Source organism: Hyla sarda, unplaced genomic scaffold (assembly GCF_029499605.1).
Source record: "Hyla sarda isolate aHylSar1 unplaced genomic scaffold, aHylSar1.hap1 scaffold_680, whole genome shotgun sequence".
NCBI lineage: Eukaryota > Metazoa > Chordata > Amphibia > Anura > Hylidae > Hyla > Hyla sarda.
Window position 1 is genome coordinate 91,747 of NW_026610698.1, and position 14,230 is coordinate 105,976.

Consider the following 14,230-nt stretch of genomic DNA (forward strand, 5'->3'; position numbering starts at 1 on the left):
TGAGCAGTGGGATGAGTTATAGAGAGCAGTGGGAGGAGTTATGCTGAGCAGTGGGAGGAGTTATACTGAGCAGTGGGAGGAGTTATATATATAATGAGCAGATGTTGTGGAGGAGTTATACTGAGCAGTGGGATGAGTTATAGAGAGCAGTGGGAGGAGTTATGCTGAGCAGTGGGAGGAGTTATATATATAATGAGCAGATGTTGTGGAGGAGTTATACTGAGCAGTGGGAGGAGTTATAGAGAGCAGTGGGAGGAGTTATATATATAATGAGCAGATGTTGTGGAGGAGTTATACTAAGCAGTGGGAGGAGTTATTGAGAGTAATGGGAGGAGTTATAGAGAGCAGTGGGAGGAGTTATAGAGAGCAGTGGGAGGAGTTATATATGTAATGAGCAGATGTTGTGGAGGAGTTATACTAAGCAGTGGGAGGAGTTATAGAGAGTAGTGGGAGGAGTTATAGAGAGCAGTGGGAGGAGTTATAGAGAGCAGTGGGAGGAGTTATATATATAATGAGCAGATGTTGTGGAGGAGTTATACTAAGCAGTGGGAGGAGTTATTGAGAGTAGTGGGAGGAGTTATAGAGAGCAGTGGGAGGAGTTATAGAGAGCAGTGGGAGGAGTTATATATGTAATGAGCAGATGTTGTGGAGGAGTTATACTAAGCAGTGGGAGGAGTTATAGAGAGCAGTGGGAGGAGTTATAGAGAGCAGTGGGAGGAGTTATATATATAATGAGCAGATGTTGTGGAGGAGTTATACTAAGCAGTGGGAGGAGTTATTGAGAGTAGTGGGAGGAGTTATTAAGAGTAGTGGGAGGAGTTATAGAGAGCAGTGGGAGGAGTTATATAATGATCAGATCTTGTGGAGGAGGGGACATTATAGGCTTTTGTAGGTGTCTCCAGGTTATGGGGTCCGTTCACTCACCTGTCAGCCGGACATTGGCGCTGTGGCCCCCGTAGTAGGTGTGCGGGGTGTTTGGGGCGTAGCACTCGTAGTCGCCCGTGTCCCTGGCCTGGAGGCGGAGGAGGTGGAGTCTGCTGGCGTCTCTTCTCACCTTCTCCAGGTAGATCTCCCTCCTGACCGTCACCCGGTCCCTGTACACCGCGTACGAGAAGTCCTGGTCCACAGAGCTGACAATCTGCAGCCGATGTCTGGGGGGATGTGCGGGGATCACCGACCACTCAAAGCCACTCACCAGGGGCCCGCTGGAATTACACCACAGGGCAACCGCCGAGCCCTCCACCCGCAAAAGGGGGCCCTGAGGAACATGGACCTGAGAGAGAGCGCCACCTGCTGGAGGAGAGAATAGAGGTAACAACAAAGAAAACCGACCCTGCCGGATCATAGGGGAACCCCACCCAGCCGGATCATAGGGGAACCCCACCCAGCCGGATCATAGGGGAACCCGACCCTGCCGGATCATAGGGGAACCCGACCCTGCCGGATCATAGGGGAACCCCACCCTGCCGGATCATAGGGGAACCCCACCCTGCCGGATCATAGGGTTACCCCACCCTGCCGGATCATAGGGGAACCCCACCCAGCCGGATCATAGGGGAACCCCACCCAGCCGGATCATAGGGGAACCCCACCCAGCCGGATCATAGGGGAACCCCACCCTGCCGGATCATAGGGGAACCCCACCCTGCCGGATCATAGGGTTACCCGACCCTGCCGGATCATAGGGTTACCCGACCCTGCCGGATCATAGGGGAACCCGACCCTGCCGGATCATAGGGGAACCCGACCCTGCCGGATCATAGGGTTACCCGACCCTGCCGGATCAGAGGGGAACCCGACCCTGCCGGATCATAGGGGAACCCGACCCTGCCGGATCATAGGGGAACCCGACCCTGCCGGATCATAGGGTTACCCGACCCTGCCGGATCATAGGGTTACCCGACCCTGCCGGATCAGAGGGGAACCCGACCCTGCCGGATCATAGGGGAACCCGACCCTGCCGGATCATAGGGGAACCCGACCCTGCCGGATCATTGGGGAACCCGACCCTGCCGGATCATAGGGGAACCCGACCCTGCCGGATCATAGGGGAACCCGACCCTGCCGGATCATAGGGGAACCCGACCCTGCCGGATCATAGGGGAACCCGACCCTGCCGGATCATAGGGGAACCCGACCCTGCCGGATCATAGGGGAACCCGACCCTGCCGGATCATAGGGGAACCCGACCCTGCCGGATCATAGGGGAACCCGACCCTGCCGGATCATAGGGGAACCCGACCCTGCCGGATCATAGGGGAACCCGACCCTGCCGGATCATAGGGGAACCCGACCCTGACGGATCATAGGGGAACCCCACCCTGCCGGTTCATAGGGGAACCCCACCCTGCCGGATCATAGGGTTACCCCACCCTGCCGGATCATAGGGTTACCCCACCCTGCCGGATCATAGGGGAACCCGACCCTGCCGGATCATAGGGGAACCCGACCCTGCCGGATCATAGGGGAACCCGACCCTGCCGGATCATAGGGGAACCCGACCCTGCCGGATCATAGGGGAACCCGACCCTGCCGGATCAGAGGGGAACCCGACCCTGCCGGATCATAGGGGAACCCGACCCTGCCGGATCATAGGGGAACCCCACCCTGCCGGATCATAGGGGAACCCCACCCTGCCGGATCATAGGGTTACCCCACCCTGCCGGATCAAAGGGTTACACCACCCTGCCGGATCATAGGGTTACCCCACCCTGCCGGATCATAGGGTTACCCCACCCTGCCGGATCATAGGGGAACCCCACCCAGCCGGATCATACGGGAACCCGACCCTGCCGGATCATAGGGGAACCCGACCCTGCCGGATCATAGGGGAACCCGACCCTGCCGGATCATAGGGGAACCCGACCCTGCCGGATCATAGGGGAACCCGACCCTGCCGGATCATCGGGGAACCCGACCCTGCCGGATCATAGGGGAACCCCACCCAGCCGGATCATAGGGGAACCCGACCCTGCCGGATCATAGGGGAACCCCACCCTGCCGGATCATAGGGGAACCCCACCCTGCCAGATCATAGGGTTACCCCACCCTGCCGGATCAAAGGGTTACCCCACCCTGCCGGATCATAGGGGAACCCCACCCAGCCGGATCATATGGGAACCCGACCCTGCCGGATCATAGGGGAACCCGACCCAGCCGGATCATACGGGAACCTGACCCTGCCGCAGTAGTGGTGAGTACAGTATATATATGGGGGTCACCTTTATATAAGAGTAGAGTAGTGGTGAATACAGTATATATATATGGGGGTCACCTGTATATAAGAGTAGAGTAGTGGTGAGTACAGTATATATATGGGGGTCACCTGTATATAAGAGTAGAGTAGTGGTGAGTACAGTATATATATATATATATATATATATATGGGGGTCACCTGTATATAAGAGTAGAGTAGTGGTGAGTACAGTATATATATGGAGGTCACCTGTATATAAGAGTAGAGTAGTGGTGAGTACAGTATATATATATATATATATATATATATATATATATATATATATATGGGGGTCACCTGTATATAAGAGTAGAGTAGTGGTGAGTACAGTATATATATATGGAGGTCACCTGTATATAAGAGTAGAGTAGTGGTGAGTACAGTGTATATATGGAGGTCACCTGTATATAAGAGTAGAGTAGTGGTGAGTACAGTATATATATATATATATATATATGGAGGTCACCTGTATATAAGACTAGAGTAGTGGTGAGTACAGTATATATATGGAGGTCACCTGTATATAAGAGTAGAGTAGTGGTGAGTACAGTATATATATGGAGGTCACCTGTATATAAGAGTAGAGTAGTGGTGAGTACAGTGTATATATATGGAGGTCACCTGTATATAAGAGTAGAGTAGTGGTGAGTACAGTATATATATGGAGGTCACCTGTATATAAGAGTAGAGTAGTGGTGAATACAGTATATATATGGAGGTCACCTGTATATAAGAGTAGAGTAGTGGTGAGTACAGTATATATATGGAGGTCACCTGTATATAAGAGTAGAGTAGTGGTGAATACAGTATATATATGGAGGTCACCTGTATATAAGAGTAGAGTAGTGGTGAGTACAGTATATATATGGAGGTCACCTGTATATAAGAGTAGAGTAGTGGTGAATACAGTATATATATATATGGAGGTCACCTGTATATAAGAGTAGAGTAGTGGTGAGTACAGTGTATATATGGAGGTCACCTGTATATAAGACTAGAGTAGTGGTGAGTACAGTATATATATGGAGGTCACCTGTATATAAGACTAGAGTAGTGGTGAGTACAGTAGATATATGGAGGTCACCTGTATATAAGAGTAGAGTAGTGGTGAGTACAGTAGATATATGGAGGTCACCTGTATATAAGAGTAGCGTAGTGGTGAGTACAGTATATATATGGAGGTCACCTGTATATAAGAGTAGAGTAGTGGTGAGTACAGTGTATATATATATGGGGGTCACCTGTATATAAGAGTAGAGTAGTGGTGAATACAGTATATATATATATGGAGGTCACCTGTATATAAGAGTAGAGTAGTGGTGAGTACAGTGTATATATGGAGGTCACCTGTATATAAGACTAGAGTAGTGGTGAGTACAATATATATATATGGAGGTCACCTGTATATAAGAGTAGAGTAGTGGTGAGTACAGTATATATATATATATATATATGGAGGTCACCTGTATATAAGAGTAGAGTAGTGGTGAATACAGTATATATATATGGAGGTCACCTGTATATAAGAGTAGCGTAGTGGTGAATACAGTATATATATATATATATGGGGGTCACCTGTATATAAGAGTAGAGTAGTGGTGAGTACAGTATATATATATGGAGGTCACCTGTATATAAGAGTAGAGTAGTGGTGAGTACAGTATATATATATATATATATATATGGAGGTCACCTGTATATAAGAGTAGAGTAGTGGTGAATACAGTATATATATATGGAGGTCACCTGTATATAAGAGTAGCGTAGTGGTGAATACAGTATATATATATGGAGGTCACCTGTATATAAGAGTAGAGTAGTGGTGAATACAGTATATATATGGAGGTCACCTGTATATAAGAGTAGCGTAGTGGTGAATACAGTATATATATATATATATGGGGGTCACCTGTATATAAGAGTAGAGTAGTGGTGAGTACAGTATATATATATATATATATATATATATATATATATATATGGGGGTCACCTGTATATAAGAGTAGAGTAGTGGTGAGTACAGTATATATATATGGAGGTCACCTGTATATAAGAGTAGAGTAGTGGTGAGTACAGTATATATATGGAGGTCACCTGTATATAAGAGTAGAGTAGTGGTGAGTACAGTATATATATATGGGGGTCACCTGTATATAAGACTAGAGTAGTGGTGAGTACAGTATATATATGGAGGTCACCTGTATATAAGAGTAGAGTAGTGGTGAGTACAGTATATATATGGGGGTCACCTGTATATAAGAGTAGAGTAGTGGTGAGTACAGTATATATATATATGGAGGTCACCTGTATATAAGAGTAGAGTAGTGGTGAGTACAGTATATATATATGGGGGTCACCTGTATATAAGAGTAGAGTAGTGGTGAATACAGTATATATATATATATGGAGGTCACCTGTATATAAGAGTAGAGTAGTGGTGAGTACAGTGTATATATGGAGGTCACCTGTATATAAGACTAGAGTAGTGGTGAGTACAGTATATATATGGAGGTCACCTGTATATAAGAGTAGAGTAGTGGTGAATACAGTATATATATATGGAGGTCACCTGTATATAAGAGTAGAGTAGTGGTGAGTACAGTATATATATATGGAGGTCACCTGTATATAAGAGTAGAGTAGTGGTGAATACAGTATATATATGGAGGTCACCTGTATATAAGAGTAGAGTAGTGGTGAGTACAGTATATATATGGAGGTCACCTGTATATAAGAGTAGAGTAGTGGTGAGTACAGTATATATATATATATATATATATATATATATATATATATATATATGGGGGTCACCTGTATATAAGAGTAGAGTAGTGGTGAGTACAGTATATATATATGGAGGTCACCTGTATATAAGAGTAGAGTAGTGGTGAGTACAGTATATATATGGAGGTCACCTGTATATAAGAGTAGAGTAGTGGTGAATACAGTATATATATATGGAGGTCACCTGTATATAAGAGTAGCGTAGTGGTGAATACAGTATATATATATGGAGGTCACCTGTATATAAGAGTAGCGTAGTGGTGAATACAGTATATATATATGGAGGTCACCTGTATATAAGAGTAGCGTAGTGGTGAATACAATATATATATATGGGGGTCACCTGTATATAAGAGTAGAGTAGTGGTGAGTACAGTATATATATATATATATATATATATATATATATATATATATATATATATGGGGGTCACCTGTATATAAGAGTAGAGTAGTGGTGAGTACAGTATATATATATGGAGGTCACCTGTATATAAGAGTAGAGTAGTGGTGAGTACAGTATATATATGGAGGTCACCTGTATATAAGAGTAGAGTAGTGGTGAGTACAGTATATATATATGGGGGTCACCTGTATATAAGAGTAGAGTAGTGGTGAATACAGTATATATATGGAGGTCACCTGTATATAAGAGTAGAGTAGTGGTGAATACAGTATATATATGGAGGTCACCTGTATATAAGAGTAGAGTAGTGGTGAATACAGTATATATATATGGGGGTCACCTGTATATAAGAGTAGAGTAGTGGTGAATACAGTATATATATGGAGGTCACCTGTATATAAGAGTAGAGTAGTGGTGAATACAGTATATATATGGAGGTCACCTGTATATAAGAGTAGAGTAGTGGTGAGTACAGTGTATATATGGAGGTCACCTGTATATAAGAGTAGAGTAGTGGTGAGTACAGTATATATATGGGGGTCACCTGTATATAAGAGTAGAGTAGTGGTGAATACAGTATATATATGGAGGTCACCTGTATATAAGAGTAGAGTAGTGGTGAATACAGTATATATATGGAGGTCACCTGTATATAAGAGTAGAGTAGTGGTGAATACAGTATATATATGGGGGTCACCTGTATATAAGAGTAGAGTAGTGGTGAATACAGTATATATATGGAGGGCACCTGTATATAAGAGTAGAGTAGTGGTGAGTACAGTGTATATATGGAGGTCACCTGTATATAAGAGTAGAGTAGTGGTGAGTACAGTGTATATATATGGAGGTCACCTGTATATAAGAGTAGAGTAGTGGTGAATACAGTATATATATATGGAGGTCACCTGTATATAAGAGTAGAGTAGTGGTGAGTACAGTATATATATGGGGGTCACCTGTATATAAGAGTAGAGTAGTGGTGAGTACAGTGTATATATATATGGAGGTCACCTGTATATAAGAGTAGAGTAGTGGTGAATACAGTATATATATATGGAGGTCACCTGTATATAAGAGTAGAGTAGTGGTGAATACAGTATATATATATGGAGGTCACCTGTATATAAGAGTAGAGTAGTGGTGAGTACAGTATATATATATGGAGGTCACCTGTATATAAGAGTAGAGTAGTGGTGAGTACAGTATATATATGGAGGTCACCTGTATATAAGAAAGGCCCCGTATCGGAAGCGAAGTAGGAGAGGAGGGGGCACATGACAGGGGGCAGCGCAGCGGGAAAAATAAGATAGGGGTCAAAGGCAGGTCAGGGGAAGGTGGGGGCATAGAGGAGGGGGAGTTAAGGAAGAGGTCGGAGGGGTTAAAAGGAGGTCCGGAACCGGAAGGGCCCCTCTTTACCTCAAGAAGCGTGGAAGGAAGTTGGAGCTGCTACGGGCTGCGGGACCGGCGTTGCAGATGGCGGACTTGGAAGCGGCGATCTGGCGGGTGAGAGAGGAGCTCCGGAGGAGAGGCACGGGATGGCTGGATCAGCAGCTCCACGGCGATGCGGCCGGGACGTCGGCTGCGATCGCAGCGCCTCCGCGGACGAGCGGGAGGAGGTCCAGGGCGCCGTCCAGAGTGAGCCCAGACGCGATCCCACGCTCCCGGCGCCGGCAGGAGAGCCCCGCCAGGGACCCTCCGGTGAGGCCTGCAGCTGCTCCCACATCTGAGTGCGGTGAGTCTGCCGGGAGGAATCTCGGGCTGGGGAGGGGAGTGGTGGTACCGGCGCGTGCAGAGCAGGGGCGCTCTGCAAGAAGACGCTCCAGGAGGGGAGAGGCGGAGCTACTGACGGCTGGTCCCAGTGCGGAGGCTCCGTGCACTGGGAGGGCCCGGCGGTCGGAAGTGGACGGGAGGGTATCGCCAGCGGCCCGGCGGGGTGCGGAGCTGGAGGCTGATGGGGTCCGGAGGGCCTGCGGACGGACCTCGGGACACACTGCGGCGCCTGAAGGGACGAGGCGCCGGCAGGATCCGTCTCCAAGACGGCGTCTGGCTTTTGTTCGGGAGGCACGGGGGGAGCGTGTGGCTGGCTCCGCCCCCAGGGCTACATGCACCAGCGAGGAGATATCTGGAGACGAGAGGGATGGAGGCGGAGCCTCTCCCGTCTCAGCTGCGGAGGATGTCGCCGGGGACGAAAGCGATGACCTGCGACCTGCGGTGGCCAGTGTGGTGGTGCCGCCAGCGGCCGCCCGGGGAGGCGGTGCGACGGGTCAAGAACTGTCTGGAGTGAGATCTGGAGGAGGCGCGACGCGTCGAGGTCAAGGAGGAGCGGCGACCGCTGGGCTGTCCGCCCCAGAGAGGTTGGGTGAGTGGAATGCTGCTTTGGGGTCTGGGGTTGGGGGGGGGTTGTGGGAGGGTTTGTCTTCTTTACTGCGGGATGTCCGGGATCTGTTGCATGATAGGGCTGCTCCGGGGGCGGGGTCGCCGGCGGCGGTATGGGCGAGCGGCGGTGCTGGGGTGGCCGAAGGGGGGTCCACGTCGGTCACGGTTGGGAGTGGGGACGGTGGGCAGCCGGTCCCTGGTACGGCGGCTGGGAAGGCGGGGGATAAGGTTGTGGATGAAGTGCGTCTGGCGGATTCGGCAAAAGGGGAAGTCTATGTCTGTTTTGAGGGGCCCCTGGGTGCGCATTTGAAGGCGGAGGTTCGGGAGCGGATCTGGAAAGGGGAGTATGTTGAAATTTTTTCGCTGCTCCCATTAGAGAAGTTCAACCTGGATAGGGTTAAACCGGACGAGTCAAAGAAGGAGGAGGAGGAACGCCGGCGGTATCGGCTGATACCTCGGACGTTTAATAATTGGCTACAGGCGTTTGCCATCTTGGCGAGCGTTATTGGCGAGAAAGCGCCGGATAATTGTTCCGGCCTTTTTTGCTATCTCGATTCGGTTGGGGAAGCCTATAGGACATATGGGGGCACCGCTTGGCTGCGATATGACGAGCAGTTTCGGCAGCGCAAGGCGGTGCGCCCCTCGCTGCGGTGGGACCACAAGGATATCAGCTTGTGGATGAAACTCATGGCGGCGCCGCGCGCTCCAGGGGGACAGCAGTCCTTTCGGGAGGGGGCCGGCGGGTCTGGGGCTGGGTCTGGTCGGCCGGCCGGTGCGGCAAAAGGGTGTTGCTGGCAATTTAATGAGGGCCAGTGCAAGTTTGGGGAGACATGCAGATTCCGTCATGAGTGCTCCGGTTGCGGAGGTGCCCATGGTCTGTCGCGGTGTTTTCGAAAAGGGAAGGGTAAGGGCGGAGATGTTGAGGCAAAAGGGGGTCACGCCGGTGAGGGTGGAAAGGATGCTTCCTTTTCTAGAGGCGTACCCAAATAGGCGGGTGGCGGAGTTGTTGAAGAAGGGGTTTTCAGAGGGTTTTCGTATTCCGTGTTCGCCGGTTAGGGACTTGGGGGTGGTGCGCAAATTGACGTCGGCATTGGGTCATCCGGACGTGGTGTCAGCCAAGTTGTTTAAGGAAGTGGAGCTGGGTAGGATGGTGGGGCCGTTTGCGGCCCCGCCGCTGCCGAACTTGAGGATTTCTCCGCTGGGGGTGGTTCCCAAGAAGGAGCCGAACAAGTTTCGGCTCATTCACCACCTCTCCTTTCCGGAAGGAGAGTCGGTAAATGACGGTATCGACCCGGCGCTGTGCGCGGTGTCATACACGTCTTTCGATGCGGCGGTTGAGTGGGTGAGGCGGTACGGCAGGGGCGCGCTGTTGGCGAAAACGGATATTGAGGCTGCATTTCGGCTCCTTCCGGTCCATCCGGACAGTTTTGAGTTGTTGGGGTGTTGTTGGGAGGGACAGTTTTTTGTGGATCGTTGCCTTCCTATGGGCTGTTCTATTTCTTGTTCGTTTTTTGAGTTTTTTAGCACGTTTTTAGAATGGGTGGTGCGATCGGAGGCTCAGGTGCCTTCGGTGCTGCATTACCTCGACGATTTCTTATTCGTGGGTCAGGCTGGTAGGGCGACTTGCGCGATTCTGCTGCAAACGATGGAGAGGGTGGCGGCCTGCTTCGGGGTGCCTTTGGCACCCGACAAGACGGAGGGGCCATCCACAGCGTTAAAATTCCTGGGCATTGTCATTGACACGGTGGCTTTTGAGTGTAGATTGCCGGATGACAAGCTTCAGGATTTGAAGGGGGCGATTGAAGGGGCATTGCTGACTCGGAAGATTAAGTTGAGGGACTTGCAGTCGTTGTTAGGCCGCCTCAATTTTGCGTGCCGCATTATGCCCATGGGGCGGGTTTTTTTGTAGGCGTTTGGCGGGTGCTACGGCAGGTGTGCGACGGCCGAATCACTTTGTGCGATTGTCCGCGGATTTACGGGCGGACTTGGGGATTTGGCGGGAATTCTTGGACAGGTATAACGGGCGGTCGATTATCATGGAACGGCAAGTGTCCAACTGGGACATGGAACTGTTCACGGACGCGTCGGGTAGCTGTGGCTTCGGCGCTTATTTCCAGGGTCAGTGGTGCACGGGGGAATGGCCGATGGCATGGCGGGAGGGCGGTTTGGTGCGCAACTTGGCGCTGCTGGAACTTTTTCCGATTGTGGTGGCGGTGGAGATTTGGGGGGAGCAGTTGCGCAATCGGAAGATCTGTTTTGCGGTGTGACAACCTGGGGGTGGTACAGGCAGTGAACGCACAAACGGCGAGATCGCCTCCGGTGGTGAGGCTGTTAAGGCGTTTGGTGTTAAGCTGTTTATTGTTGAACGCGCAGTTTGTGGCTATGCATGTCCCGGGGATCTGTAATGAGATTGCTGACTCTCTCTCTCGTTTTCAGTGGGACAGGTTTCGGGAGCTGGCGCCGGAGGCGGAGTCGCAGGGGATCCCCTGTCCGGAGGAGTTATGGCAAGTGGTTTGAGAACGGCCTTTGCCTTGATTCGTCGGTCGGTCTGTGATAGCACCTGGGCGGGGTATAGTAAGTGTTGGCGGGAATGGGAGCTTTTGGTGGCGGAGTTGGGGGTTTTGAGTGACGGGGATTGGGAAGTGGCAGTTTTGTTTTACGTTGGGAGATTGTTTGGGGATGGAGTGTCCCCGTCGGGATTGAGCCGCCGGATGGCGGCCCTGGGGTTCTGGTTTAGGTGTCAGGGGTTGTCTGATGTCACTAAATCGTTTAGGGTGCGTTTGGCTGCCAGGGGTTTTCGGAGAGGGGTGGTGCAGCGTGATGCTCGGCGGCCCGTTTCTTTCCAGCTGCTGGCGGAGATAGGGGGGGTCTTGGGGACGGTGTGCTCGTCTGTTTTTGAGGTGTTGCTGTTTCGGCTGGCTTTCTCGCTGGCGTTTTTTGGGGCGTTCCGGGTTTCGGAGTTGGTCGCGCCTAGTAAGGTTCGGGTGGGAGGTTTGTTGTTTGGGGATGTTTGCTTGGACGGTTCTGTGTTAGTGTGTAAGGTGCGCAGGTCCAAAACGGACCAGCTGGGGAAGGGTTTTGCTGTACGGTTGGCGGAGTTGGGTGGTGGGGGCATGTGTCCGGTGCATTGTTTTCGGGAGTACTTGGGGGTTCGGACGGTGATGGGGGGCCCTCTGCTGGTTCATGCGAACGGGGAATTTTTGTCCCGGTTCCAATTTGTGCGGGTTTTCCGTTTTTGCCTGGAAAGGCTGGGGAAGGATGCGGGTGGGTTCAGCTCGCACTCCTTTCGGATAGGAGCGGCTACGGAGGCGTCGCGGTGGGGTTTGGGGCCTGATGCGATACGGAGGATTGGGAGGTGGGAATCTGATCGGTTCCGGTTATATGTGTGCCCACAGATGTTGTAGGGGGTGGGCGTGTCTTACTGTGGGGTTTTGTTTTGTTTTATGGACGATATATGTGGGGAGTAAGGCAGGGATAGTGATGGGTTGTTTTTCGTGTTTGTGTCTTACAGGGGGTCAGCCGTGCTTGGTCTGGATCGTGGGACATTCGTACGTGAGGCGTGGGGCCTCGCGCGCTGATGTTCGCCCGGCTGGGAGGCAGTTGGGTCTGGACAGGGAACAGGCTCAGGTGCGGTGGATTGGTCAAGGGGGTTTGCAGTGGGCGGGACTGCTCCCCCTCTTGCAAACACATGCGGCGCTGGACAGGCCCCCCAACGTGTTGGTAGTCCACCTGGGCGGCAATGATCTTGGGGGTCGGACAGCCAGAGCCTTGATGAGGGATATTAAATTGGACATGCTGCGGATCTGGTCGTCCTTCCCCGGGATCGTGGTGGCCTGGTCGGACATTGTGGCGCGGTTCAAGTGGAGGGAGGCGCGTTCGGTCATCCGACTGAATAAGGCGAGGGCCAAGGTTAATAGGGTGGTGAGTCGTTTCATGGCGCGGAATGGGGGCCTGGTAGTGCGCCACCGGGAGTTGGAGAGTCCTTCCTGGGATTTTATGGACGCTGACGGGGTCCATCTGAACCCCTTGGGGATGGATTTGTGGGTTCTGGAGATTAGGGAGGTGGTGGTGAGAGCAGTCGGGTTGTGGGGTGGCCGGCCGTGAGTGAGGAGTCACACAAGGCCGTCGTGGCAGGTAGTGGGGGAGGGGGACCTGGAGGCACTTGATGGAGAATTGGAGTGAGGTGTGAACAGAATGGTGTGGTAGGGCTGGGGGCGGTGCCCCAGTCACTGGTGACACCTCAGCGGTTGAGGTGGAAAACGGGGGCTCTGAAGGGGGTGTCCTTGGGTCGTTGATTTACGGCCAAGGGCAAAGTAGGAGCCCGGGGAATAACTCAGGTTGCCTTCAGGTCCCCTTACCTTTGGGGTAGGAAATGGAAAACTGTTTACAATGTTATGCACTATGATTTGTAAATGTTATAATGTTAATGGGTAATGTTTACCCGACTGTTTCTGTGTTATTGTAAAGTTAAAGTATATATTTATTTTATGTTATTATGGTTTATGTAATAAATGTGGCCGCTGTGGCCTTTTCCACCAAAATAAGTGTTGTAATGTGGTTATTGATGGGGGTGGCAGGGTGGTACAGGGGTCACAGAGCAAGTAGCAGATCCCCTAGTCAAGAGTAGAGTAGTGGTGAGTACAGTATATATATATATATGGAGGTCACCTGTATATAAGAGTAGAGTAGTGGTGAGTACAGTGTATATATGGAGGTCACCTGTATATAAGAGTAGAGTAGTGGTGAATACAGTATATATATGGAGGTCACCTGTATATAAGAGTAGAGTAGTGGTGAATACAGTATATATATGGAGGTCACCTGTATATAAGAGTAGAGTAGTGGTGAATACAGTATATATATGGAGGTCACCTGTATATAAGAGTAGAGTAGTGGTGAATACAGTATATATATGGAGGTCACCTGTATATAAGAGTAGAGTAGTGGTGAGTACAGTATATATATGGAGGTCACCTGTATATAAGAGTAGAGTAGTGGTGAGTACAGTGTATATATATGGAGGTCACCTGTATATAAGAGTAGAGTAGTGGTGAATACAGTATATATATGGAGGTCACCTGTATATAAGAGTAGAGTAGTGGTGAATACAGTATATATATGGAGGTCACCTGTATATAAGAGTAGAGTAGTGGTGAATACAGTATATATATGGAGGTCACCTGTATATAAGAGTAGAGTAGTGGTGAATACAGTATATATATGGAGGGCACCTGTATATAAGAGTAGAGTAGTGGTGAGTACAGTATATATATATATATGGAGGTCACCTGTATATAAGAGTAGAGTAGTGGTGAGTACAGTATATATATGGAGGTCACCTGTATATAAGAGTAGAGTAGTGGTGAATACAGTATATATATATGGAGGTCACCTGTATATAAGAGTAGAGTAGTGGTGAATACAGTATA

The 14,230-nt window shown here is 50.1% G+C and overlaps 1 protein-coding gene across 2 annotated transcripts in view; it reads right to left on the reverse strand.

Annotated features, from left to right (window-relative positions):
- Positions 1-14,230, reverse strand: part of LOC130343442 (immunoglobulin superfamily member 3-like) — a 96,939-nt gene that overhangs the window by 54,570 nt on the left and 28,139 nt on the right. The window contains exon 2 of one of the 2 annotated variants that reach the window (XM_056554353.1): positions 925-1,290. In XM_056554353.1, coding sequence (XP_056410328.1) covers positions 925-1,290 — 366 coding nt within the window. Of the gene's footprint in view, positions 1-924; positions 1,294-14,230 lie in introns of both variants that reach the window. The other variant, XM_056554352.1, reaches the window with a different exon arrangement.